A 12,472-nucleotide genomic window follows, 5' to 3' on the forward strand; every position below is an offset into this window, starting at 1 on the left:
TTTTTTTTTTTTTTTTTTTTTTTTTTTAATAGAGACAGTCTCGATCTCTTGACCTCGTGATCCACCTGCCTCAGCCTCCCAAAGTGCTGGGATTACAGGCATGAGCCACCACGTCTGGCCTACTTTTCTTCTTAATAGGAAGGTCATCTGCTACGGGGGGCTCCTGAGTTCCCATACTCGGCCAACTGCCTGCTGGTCAAAGATAAGGCTTTGCACAAAGAGAGCCAGGAGCAAACCCCAGTCCCCACATACCAGTTGTATGAATTTGGAGAAATCAATGACCCCTCTGTTCTGTCTCTGACCTGTGAAACAGCCACACCACCACTACATTTTAGGGGAGCAGTACACAGACACTATGGGGCCCAGCTTCCAAGCCTGCTGCGCAGAGGGACACAGCTGACCTTGGATGGGCAACAGTGACCACAGGACCTGTGCTTAATCAGGGCATCCTGAGGCCACGGCTGCGGTCACCGCAGCCAGCTCTGTACCAGCACCTGGTTATTGGATCTGTTTCTTCTCCTCTCTTCCTTTTCCAGATTCTTCTTACTTCCTCTTCATTTTAACAAAATTATTTCAAATCGTACTGCCAATCCTGACGACATGGCCCAGGTAGGCCCATTACTCCTGCAGGAGAAGGCAGCCCAGCCATGAAGGAGCCAGCTGAGCTAGAAGCAGGTGTCTTGTCTAAACTTTGCAGCTCTTGCCAGCAGCCTGTTGTGGCATGTCCCCATCCTAGTCATTTACAAGTCTCTTTGTACCCTGTCTTTACCTGACCTTTTAAAGGGTAGTAGGAATCATTGCCAGAAAAAAAGGAAGCCGGGATTGCCTTACTAGATAAATCTTACTTGATAACCAAGACACCCAATTATAAAGTGATAGATATACCAAAAAATGTCCAGAAATACTAAAAAATGGGAAATGGATATATTGTGATAGCCACATGTCTTGGAATATTATGCAGATGCAAAAAAAGAATGAAACTACACTCTAAGGTGGGACATAGTAGCTCACACCTGTAATCCCAGCACTTTGGGAGGCCGAGGCAGGCAGATCACTTGAGGTCAGGAGTTCAAGACAAGGCCGACCAACCTGGTAAAACCCTATTTCTACTAAAAATACAAAAAAAAAAAAAATTAGCTGGGCATGGTGGCACACGCCTGTAATTTCAGCTACTCAGGAAGCTGAGGCAGGAGAATTGCTTGAATCCAGGAGGTGGAGGCTGCAATGAGCTGAGATCACACCATTGCACTCCAGCCAGGGCAACAAGATTGAAATTCCATCTCTATTCAAAAAAAATAAAAAGTATACTCTAAATGTTGTTTGTTTTTGAGACAGAGTCTTGCTCTGTTACCAGGCTGGAGTGCAGTGGCGCAATCTCAGCTCACTGCAACCTCCGCCTCCCAGATTCAAACTATTTCCCTGCCTCGGCCTCCCAAATAGCTAGGACTACAGGCACACACCACCAAGCCTGGATAATTTTTTGTATTTTAGTAGAGACAGGGTTTCACCATGTTGGCCAGGATGGTCTCGATCTCCTGACCTCGTGATCCACCCGCCCTGGCCTCCCAAAGTGCTGGGATTACAGGTGTGAGCCACCACGCCCAGCCTTCTCTAAATTTTTAATGAAATGAACTATCAACATTTAAAATTTGAGTGATTTCACATGAAAATCTGGATTTCTGGATGCTCTTTCAAAAACAATCAGATAGGCAAACTTGGCCAACAACGCCACTTGGCAACAAGGGTCAAGAGATGGTAGAGGCTACCAGCCACCACCCCTTCAGGCAGAGCCTGCACTCTTGCTAACTAACTAGGAGACACTATATGCATACCGCCTCTGTGTATTCATAAGGCTCAGAGACACATTAAACGCAGAGTAGGGCCAGGCGTGGTGGCTCATGCCTGTAATCCCAGCACTGTGGGAGGCTAAGGCAGGCGGATCACCTGAGGTCAGGAGTTTGAGACCAGCCTGGCCAACATGGTGAAACCCCATTAATACAGAAATTAGCCAGGTGTGGTGGCTCACGACTGTAGTCCCAGCTACTCGGAGGCTGAGGCAGGATAATCACTTGAACCCGGGAGGCAGAGGTTGCAGTGAGCTGAGATGGTGCCACTGCACTCCAGCCTGGGCAACAGAATAAGATTCTGTCTCCAAAAAAAAAAAAAATGGCCAGGTGCAGTGGCTCACACCTGTAATCCAAGCACTTTGGGAAGCCGAGGCGGGTGGATCACAAGGTCAGGAGATTGATGCCATCTTCGCTAACACGGTGAAACCCTGTCTCTACTAAAAATACAAAAAATTAGCTAGGTAGGGTGGGCGGGCGCCTGTAGTCTCAGTGACTCGGGAGGCTGAGGCAGGAGAATGGCGTGAACCCGGGATGCAGAGCTTGCAGTGAACCGAGATCGTGCCACTGCACTCCAGCCTGGGTGACAGAGCAAGACTCCATCCAAAAAAAAAAAAAAAAAAGTGGAGGGTGAAAAAAACTGCAGAACAATGAATGCAGTCTTATGCCATTTATGTGAAACCACATACCACAAACAAGTCTGCATTTGTATATTTATAAGTAAGTGCATTGAGAAACATCTGGAAAGACCACTATTGACTTCACGTGACCCTTGATTCCCTCTGGGAAGAAGGTAGATCTGAGGTAAAGGCTGTGAGCAGGGCTTCTCACTTTTTCTTCCACAGCTTTCCGTACAGTTGAACTATTCTTAACAAGAATATACTCATGTATTAATCAGGTCATCGTTTCATATAAATCTTTTTTTGTTTTTTTGAGACAGGGTCTCACTCTGTCGCCCAGCCTGGAGTGCAGGGGCACAATCTCGGCTCACTGCAACCTCCGCCTCCCAGGCTCAAGCCATCCTCCCACCTCAGCATCCCGAGTAGCTGGGACGATAGGTGTGCGCTACCAGGCCTGGCTACTTTTTGTATTTTTTGTAGAGACAGGGTTTCACCACATTGCCCAGGATGGTCTCAAGTGATCTGCCTGCCTCGGCCTCCCAAAATGCTGGGATTACAGGCATGAGCCACTGCGCCCAGCTCATATAAATCTCATTATCTAAAATTGTGTTAAAATGCTGCTCCTCACAGAGACCACCCCCCAATAATCACACTAAGGCCGAGAGTTCCTTGACAACAAAGAAGATAGGATCTCATCTTTCTGTGAAATCCAGCCCAAGCCTGGACCCAACGAGAGGCAAAGCGAGCGTTTATTAAACTGTGTCATGCTTCTAAAGCACGCACCAAGTAACGCAATCCCATGCTGCGGAATCTGCGGCACCTTCACTTCCATGCCCCGCTAACCTGTCTCTAGAACAGATCTTTTAAATCGTTTTGCGGATCAGAATTCTGTCAGGTTAGCTACACCTCACAGGCATGACGGTGGCTGCTACAAATCCCCAGGGGCTCCTAGCCAGTAGTTAGAAACTCACTGTTCTAACATTCCTGGTTTAGGCTGGGCACCGTGACTCATGCCAGTAACCACAGCACTTTGGGAGGCTGAGGCAGGTGGATCAACTGAGGCCAGGAGTTTGAGACCATCCTGGCCAACACTGCGAAACCCTGTCTCTACTAAAAATACAAATATTAGCCGGGTGTGGTGGCGGGCGCCTGTAATCCCAGCTACTCAGGAGGCTGAGGCAGGAAAATTGCTTGAACCCAAGAGGTGGAAGTTGCAGGGAGCCAAGATCATGCCACTGTAATCCACCCTGGGCAACAGAGTAAGAGTCCGTCTCATAAATAAACAATAAAATAAAATTCCTGGTTTAAAATTAACAGTAATAATGGTGCTATTTCACTTTGTATTAGCCATGAAAAATCATTCATAGGGTGGCTACATTTCTTATTATGTCAGTCCCACCAAGACGTGGACCTATCCTCCTCCCTCAGGAGACACAGTAAGGAGTGGCTTCGATCCATGTGACGTGAGTACAGGGGAAGCTTCCGTGTTCCACTTCATCCTTCCAGACCACGGTGGGGCATGCCAATCACCGAACCCTTAAGTTACACTTGACCAACTACTACGGCCATCCTTTCAGCCAGGGCCTGCACCCTGTCATGCACACTGGGGATACGGCAGAGAATACAACAGGCAGAGCCCACCCGCAGAGACGCTGCCTGGAAGTGAGCGAAGTGGGGATGCAGGGAGAGGGGGGCAGAAAGAGCCTCTCCAATAAGGAGACTCGTGAGCAAAAGCTCAGTGGAGTGTGGAGATGACTTGCCAGGCAGACTCGCCAGAGATCAGAGGGCTCCCGGTGGAGGAAATGGCAACAGTAAACATCCAGGGACGGAATGACAGACCCGACAGGCTGGCAGGCAGAGGAGAGAAGGCCAGGCACTGAGGTCAGAGCCTCAGCAGAGAGACAAATGGGAAGGAGCTGAAGATGACAGCAAGCACCGCAGAACTGATTCTCAGTAAGATGAGAAATCTTTGGAGGGTTGTTTATTTTATTTTATGATTATTAATTTTATTAGACACAGGTCTCACTATGCTGCCCAGGCTGGAGTGCAGTTGCTATTCCCAGGGACAATGACAGCTCACTGGAGCATCGAACCCATGGGCTTAAGCAATCCTCCTGACTCAGCCTCTTGAGGAGCTGGGACTACAGGCGCATGCCGCCGAGCCTGGCCTACCTTTGTAGGTTTTGAGCAGAGCAGTGACATGCTCTGGCTTACCCTTTAAATTTTGGTGAGGCACCTTGGCAAGGCTCCTTACGGCTTTCAGCCTCCCACGGGAGAGCTCACTGCCTACACTCAGGGTCTGCTTTTGGCCTGGCCACATCAGGAAAGCCAACTAGTCCCAGGGGCTCTCCAGGACCCCATGCTCCCCCACCGGCCCCACTTCACAGCTGCCATCCCATTCCTGGCCCCCGAGGTATTTGAGTTTGAGAACCCTGCTAAGACAGGTTGCCAGCATGGGCTTCTGCAGGGAAAGCTACTCACGGCGGCCGTGGGGAGCCTCTGCGTGCAGGCCACGGGAAGCCGCAGCTTCCAGTCCGTCTCCCCATCCAGCTGATCCGTCCGCAAGAAGCATGACCCTGTGGGAAGGAAGTCGGGTGCTGTCACCTGCACCTCAAGCACCCTTCCCTCGGCAGCTCTGGGCAGCGTCTGCTCTGGTCCTTGTAAAAACAGCCAACCAATGGCCAGCGACCACAAGGGAAAATACATATCCTAACTCCCACTTCTTCCATAATAAGCTCTGGGATCAGAAAGCTCAGAGTTCAAATCCTCACTCCACCACTCTCTCTCAGGGAGATCCCAGGCTAGTTTCTTGGCCTTGTTAAGCTCCAGTGTCTGTAAAATGTGGAGAAACGTAGACCTCGCAATCTTGCTGTAGAGATTCAGTGGGGAGATAGAACGGGGACCAGCACAGGGTGACCAGCATTCCTAGCTGTCTGGCCAGGCATCGCCAGCACCTTCTCAGGACCCAAACCACCTGAGTGCAGGTCCAGGCTCTGCCACATACTAGCTTTGTGCCCTGATAGTTGCCTATTCTCTCTGAGCCTCAGTTTCCTCGTCTGTAAAAGTGGAGATAGGGACAGTCCTGACCCTGCAGAGATGCTGTGACAAAGAGGTGATTCGTGCACAGAGCTCAGAACAGCACTGATCGATCCAGGCAAGCACGAGGTCATTACGGGCTGGCACATTTCAGAGGTGTATCTTTCCGTCTGACATACAGATCCATGCAAGTAGTCAGCTGTACACTCCATCAGATACAGAACATACCCCATTCACGACACTGCAGTTCAGTCTTTGAGAACTATTAACGTAGAACACACATAATTTTGGTTTTTTCTATTATTTTTTAAGAAAAAAAGAGCATGTCAGGGGCCCTGATAACTCCATAATGCTCTGTTTTCACTAAATAGGACACAAGAACGAATTTGAAGACAAAGCCGTAGTTTTTCAAAGACTGTTTTAATCTAGTGCCTTTTACCTCCTGTCCTGATTACATATCAGTATACAAGTTTACTTGTACTTTAATTCCATTCATAATGAAATACATTGCAGCATCCTCAAAGGAATATGAATGTAAATTTTTCATGTGTTCAGAAACCTCCAATCATGCCAGATAAGAGAAAAACAGCCTTATTTCCTCAGAACAGCTTAAATAACAAAAATTAAAACCAAGGCCATTTTGGCCAGTCGTGGTGGCTCACACCTGTAATTCCAGCACTTTGGGAGGCCGATGGATCACTTGAGGTCAGGAGTTCGAGACCAGCCTGGCCAACATGGTGAAACTCCATCCCTACTAAAAATATAAAAATTAGCCAGGCATGGTGGTGCACGGGAGGCTGAGGCAGGAGAATGGCTTGAACCCAGGAGGCAGAGGTTGCAGTAAGCTGAGATCATAGCACTGCATTCCAGCCTGGGCGACAGAGCAAGACCCGGTCTCAAGAAAAAAAAAAAAGGCAATTTCAGTAGACTGATAGGGTGGGCAGGCAATGGCAGCTGCCACCCTAGGCAACAACTGCAAGGAGTTAAAGGCCTTGTAGGAGACTTCAGAGATTCCCAGCCCGCAAACTCAGGCTACAATAAATAAATCAATAAGTGCTATGGGCAAGGTCCCCGACTCATGAACAAAGGGCAGAAAAGACACCCCCCTCTCCCCAGTTTCTATACTGCCCCCACTCATGACACATCTGCTGGTATCAGCTTAGAAGAGAGAGGATTTCTGTTTACTTCTACATGTTAGAGACACTTCCTCGTCCCAACTCCTGAGGCTGAACTTAACACAGCCCGGAGAGGAAACCCAAGGCCACTGTATGCGTGACTTTACCAGCTGTGAGTCAGCCAGTGTTCCACAAACTGTATTTTTTAATGAACAAAATCTATTGACTTTTAAACACCAACAACACTGTTTAAAAAGAATGGTCTACTGAAAAAGATGCTTTGATTTGCCTCCATGGCTCCAAAATGATAATCTACTTTGTGACATTTTCAAATGATTATTTTACCAAATTACCACTGAAAGGTTAATGGTTATTTTCTAAATTGATCTCAGATGTTTACCGTTTTTTTCTGATGTCCTCAGGAAGATCATGTCGGCAGGGACCCGCTGGTTCTGTGTTATGAAAAGAAAGACTGTTACTGTGAATGACTGACCATGTGCCGGGTGGGGGGAGGGAGGGTTTCCGCCACTACCCCGACCCCTCCTTGGGTTGTGGGCGGGGGGGCACTGAAACTCACAGCCTCTTTTAAGTTTCTGCCTTTGTCAAAGACAGATTTGGGGATTTATTTTGAATCTGAAAAATCTTGCACACTGCTGCTACTCTACTAATCCCCTATCAAAATCGTATCTTAGAAAGAGAGCTTCTAGTTTTCTGGCGAATTCAACCATTACCTCCCAAAATCCCGAAAGTCTGCCTCCCCAGCTGGCTCTCTTCCAGGCTGTCTGCTGAGACTCAAGACAGACCCTCCGCTCATGCTTTCTGCTTCTACCAACTTCCCAGCTTGATGTTTGGCTTTTAGTGGATTTTAATAAGGAAGGAAAGTAGTAAGAAGCAACAAAAGCCATTCTCAAAACACTGGGGAAGCGGGGGGAGCCAGCAGCCCCATTTAATTATGAACAGAAAAGTATGTGATAACATAGAGGGGGTTTGTGTGGTTCTTCTGAGCTACCACCCAAAAGAGTTTCACTTTACCTCAAAGCAGCTTTGAGTTCTTGGATTTAATCCTTTTAAAAGAGCATAGCTCAATTTCTACAGAAACAAGTTAAGACACAACCCTTTTCTAATCAAATATTATTCCAAGCCTCTCCAGAGCCACCCCGAAAATCCAATACCTTCCAAATACACACTAGAAAAGATAGGAGTGTTTGCTAAAGTAACAAACACACTGACACAGCTATTTTTTAAAATATATTTTTGGTCTTTTTACTGTTCTCAGGTTACACTTAACCCCTGCTCCCCATAAAATAAAAAACAAGCACAACGGTTAAGTCAGGAAATGCAAGCTAAAGTGGCTCAAAAGGTAAATTTCATAAATATTTTAAGTGTCTATATAGTAAGCAGACTTCTAGGAAAGATTTTATGATTTTTTTATCCCAAAATAATAAGCACATCAAACAGGAAATCAAAACTTGTACTTATGTTTGTAAGCAGGATTTCTGGCTAACCAACACATACAAACCTTGAAAAAATATTTGCATGTGTGTGTGTGTGTCTCACAGGAGATTTTTCTCCTGAGGCAAAGTTTTTGGATAGAATCCCAAAATGCATCATTCACTTCGTCTACCAGATACACAAATGACACGTTAGGACCCATGAAGTGGTATTCACACACAAGCGTCCAGATCCCGCTCACCTTTTCAACGATGATAAGGTCTCCAACTTGGATGTTAGAACTCTTCACCTTCACTGTGCCTGCAACGCAACAGGTTCAAGATACATCACCATCTTAATTCATTTCAATTCAACATGTCTTTACAGAGTGCCCAGCCTGCAAACACACAGCACACCCAGAAGTACATGCTCCCACCCACGGCTGCCACCGACTCCAGCACCATTATCTCCTGCCTCTCCAGGAAAGGGCTCAACCGCTGCAGAGGCCGCTGCAGAAATAAATGCCCACTTCACAGAGCACTGGAATAGCTTGAGCCCTTCATGAAAGATCATTTATTTGCCTTAAGAGTGACTTAGATGGAAAGTACTGGGGGAAAAAAGTCTTAATTTTCAGCACCACTTAACAGTGACTTCGATGCAAAGTACTGGGGGGAAAAGTCTTAATTTTCAACACCACCAAAAGAAAGAAGTTAATTAATTCCAAAGGACTGATTTACTTTTTAATTGATAATTGCTACATGCTTTGATTTATAGGATTATGATCAGACTGTATAGTTTCGCTGGATGTTTAAGCAGTAAAAGCTAACATTAAATGCTAATTCTGTGCTCAGCACTGTAGAGACTTGGATGTTTCACTTAATCTTCACAACAGCCCTCAGAAGAAGGTAGTTCCATCCCCAGCTTTCAGATGAGGAAAGGAGACTCAGGATGTCCCCCTTCCCCCAAAGTCTCAGAGTTAGAACAGGCCAGTGCTGGGATTCACACCTGCATCTGACTCCAGAGTACAGAAGAAAAGCAGTGAGTTCCGTCCAACCCAAAAAACATGGCTGGGCCAGGCACAGTGGCTCACATCGGTAATACCAGGACTTTGGAAGGCCGAAGCAGGCGGATGGCTTGAGCCCAGGAGTTCAAAACCAGCCTGGCCACATGTCAAAACCCTGTCTCTACCAAAAATATAAAAATTAGCTGGGTGTGGTGGTACATGCCTGTAGTCCCGGCTATTCGGGAGGCTGAGGTGTGGGAGGATCACTTGTGCCCAGGAAATAGAGGCTGCAGTGAGCTGTGATCATGTCACTCCGGCCTGGGCAACAGTGAGACCCCGTCTCAAAAAATAAAAATAAAAAATAAAAAAAAACACAACTGAGGGCTGTGTCTTGGGGAACCAAGGATGAAAACAGTCCCCATATTCTCAGAGAGCTCCCAGCCTAGGAGAGGAGCTGACACAGTCATTCTGCAAAGAACCAGAGAGTCAATAGTTTAGGTCCTGTGGCCAAGAGCCATGTCTTCAACCCTCCCAACTAATGATCCCCCTAAAAAGGCTCATAGTCTTTTGTACATGTATATTTTATGTTTTAAAACATAAGAAACATCCTCAGCTCTTGGGCCATATAAAACCAAACGCAGAGCTGAACTGGGCCCACAGTCTTTGGTTGTCAACCAAAAATCTGGCAGGCAAGACAGCCAGACAGATGCTGTTAGTGCAAAACAGCCTGCGAAACGCTGGCAGTGTACCCCATGTACTGAGAGAGTGGGAAGGAGGGAAATTTCACCTCCTAAGAAGCACCTAGAGCAGCGCCCAGTACACAGAAGACACCTGATTATTCACTCAACACCCAGGCAGCATTTACTGAACATCTGCTGTATGGCAGGGGTTCTAAGGGCTGGGGATACATGAGACCCAATTCCAGTGGAGGGGAGGAGGCAATAAACAAATAATGGATGAAAGGGTTTAGAGAATCAGAGGGATGGCTGTCAACAAACTCTCTGTGGGAGAGTTGAGGCCAGAATTAGACGAAGGACACTGTGTTTCCAATAACAGACGAAAGGCACCCTGAGATGTGAGAAAGTGGGACAGGTGAATAGCTAACAGCATGCACGCAGCCAAAGGCTAGAACTCTTTCAGTAAGACACGAAGCATCAGGAAAGCAGAGAACAGCGAGAGATGAAGGTGGAAGGGGCCAGTTGGGGCCAGGTGGCCCTGCATACTGTGAGTGAGTCCAGAGAGGAAGAGAGAATTTATTCTGGTGATAGGTTAAATTCACATACAGGGAGCAACACCCCAAAATCTTTATGATACTGATATCTTGTAACAAGCCCATGTAACTTACAAATGTTCAGCTAAGAGAGAGATAAAAAGTAATTATAGCCTGGGCACCACAGTGGCTCACACCTGTAATCCCAGCACTCTGGGAGGCCAAGGCGGGTGGATCACCTGAGGTCAGGAGTTCGAGATCAGCCTGGCCAATATGGTGAAATCCTGTCTCTACTAAAAATACAAAAATTAGCCAGACATGGTGGCAGGCACGTGTAATCTCAGCTACCGAGGCAGGAGAATCGCTTGAACCCGGAGGTGGAGGTTGCAGTGAGCCGAGATCTCACCCTTGCATTCCAGACAAAACTCCATCTCAAAATAAAAAAAAAAAAAAAGAGCTTAAAGACATGAAATAATCCAAGTGCACAACTCTAGATTTTTAGTGTCTCACATATTTTACATTTTAACATAATTTAATATCATTTGTTTTTTAAGGATTTCACAACCATGGAGATTTTTCAGAGGATTCCAGTGTTTTCCTATTGAAACAACTCTCTTTAATCGGTTCCATAAGATTTGATTTTAACTAATTTTTATATGTCATTAAATCTTGTCATTAAACAATTAGTAGAATTGGCACCAAAAGGTCTGATACAAACATTACTGACTTCTTTTTTTTTTTTTTCTTAGACGGAGTCTCGCTCTGTCACCCAGGCTGGAGTGCAGTGGCATGATCTCGGCTCACTGCAACCTCCACCTCCCAAGTTCAAGCGATTCTTCTGCCTTCAGCCTCCTGAGTAGCTGGGACTACAGGAGCCCACCACCACGTCTGGCTAATTTTTGTAAGTTTTAGTAGAGACGGGGCTTCACCATATTGGCCAGGCTGTTCTCGAAGTCCTGACCTTGTAATTCACCCACCTCAGCCTCCCAAAGTGCTAGGATTACAGGCATGAGCCACCGTGCCCAGTCAACACTACTGACTCCTAGAAAGCACTCAAGTAACGATAGCGAGCTGGACCAACCCTCGATTGCTGGTAAGACTTCTGGACTCTCCTAGTGTGAGTATCTCACCCTAAGTGAGCATCTAGCATCTAATGGTACCTCATTTTCATAAAATGTGATGCTAAACTCAATCCAATGACCGGAGCCCTGGCCTGCTAGAGAGAGACCCACTGGCCTCATTTCATTATGTCTTGGGCTTTGGTCAATATATTTACAGAGAGACTGGAAAACATCCAATTAGATGACTAGAAACGGGCCAGACGCAGTGACTCACACCTATAATCTCAGCACTTTGGGAGGCTGAGACAGGTGAATCGCTTGAGCCTATTAGTTCAAGACCAGCCTGGGCAACATGGCAAGACCCTATCCCTACAACAAACACAAAAAATTAGCCAGGTGTGGTGATATGCGCCTGTAGTCCCAGCGACTCGGGAGACTGAGGTAGGAGGAATGCTTGAGCTCAGACAACCAAGGCTGCTGTGAGCTGAGATTGTGCCACTGCACTGCAGCCTGGGCAAAAGAACAAGACCCTGCCTCAAAAAAAAGAGAGAGAGAGAGAGAGGGCCGGGCACAGTGGCTCACGCCTGTAATCCCAACACTCTGGGAGGCCGAGGTGGGCGGATCACCAGAGGTCAGGAGTTTGAGACCAGCCTGACCAACATGGAGAAACCCCATCTCTACTAAATACAAAATTAGCCGGATGTGGTAGCGCACGCCTATAATCCCAGCTACTCGGGAGGGCTGAGGCAGGAGCATTGCTTGAACCCAGGAGGTGGAGGCTGCAGTGAGTCCAGTTTGCACCACTGCACTCCAACCTGGGCAACAAGAGCAAAACTCCGTCTCAAAAAAAAGAAAAAGAAAAAAGAGAGAGAAAGAAAGCGAAAAATGGGTAAAGAGAGGGTCTCACTGGCAGTACAATTTCACGGCCTGAACCAATCTTCTTGCTCCACTAGGGGGCAAAAGGAAAAACAGACACAGACACATCATTTTTCTGGGAGCTCAGGAAGGTATTACTTGAAGGAAGACGGTAAATTCAATGCGGCCCTCAGCGCCAATGAACTTTTCCTTCACTTGAGCTTGTCCCAACTTTCCCAAACATAAATGTACACACTGTCTTTGGTTTTTTTTTTTTTTTTTTTTTTTTTTTTTTTT

General features: G+C 46.7%; 1 protein-coding gene across 3 annotated transcripts in view; it reads right to left on the minus strand.

Moving 5' to 3' along the window:
- ATP9A (ATPase phospholipid transporting 9A) overlaps positions 1-12,472 on the minus strand; it is a 181,178-nt gene that overhangs the window by 102,076 nt on the left and 66,630 nt on the right. For all 3 annotated transcript variants that reach the window (XR_001888369.1, XM_017888155.1, XM_017888156.1), the window contains exons 5-7: positions 8,309-8,367; positions 7,016-7,067; positions 4,946-5,040 (exon numbers count right to left, since the gene is read on the minus strand). Coding sequence is in view for 2 of the 3 variants with exons in the window: in XM_017888155.1 (XP_017743644.1) it covers positions 4,946-5,040; positions 7,016-7,067; positions 8,309-8,367 (206 nt within the window). In the remaining variant the exon portion in view is untranslated. The remainder of the gene's footprint in view (positions 1-4,945; positions 5,041-7,015; positions 7,068-8,308; positions 8,368-12,472) is intronic.

The sequence above is a fragment of the Rhinopithecus bieti genome, unplaced genomic scaffold, assembly GCF_001698545.2.
Source record: "Rhinopithecus bieti isolate Rb0 unplaced genomic scaffold, ASM169854v2 scaffold_15834, whole genome shotgun sequence".
Classification (NCBI taxonomy): domain Eukaryota; kingdom Metazoa; phylum Chordata; class Mammalia; order Primates; family Cercopithecidae; genus Rhinopithecus; species Rhinopithecus bieti.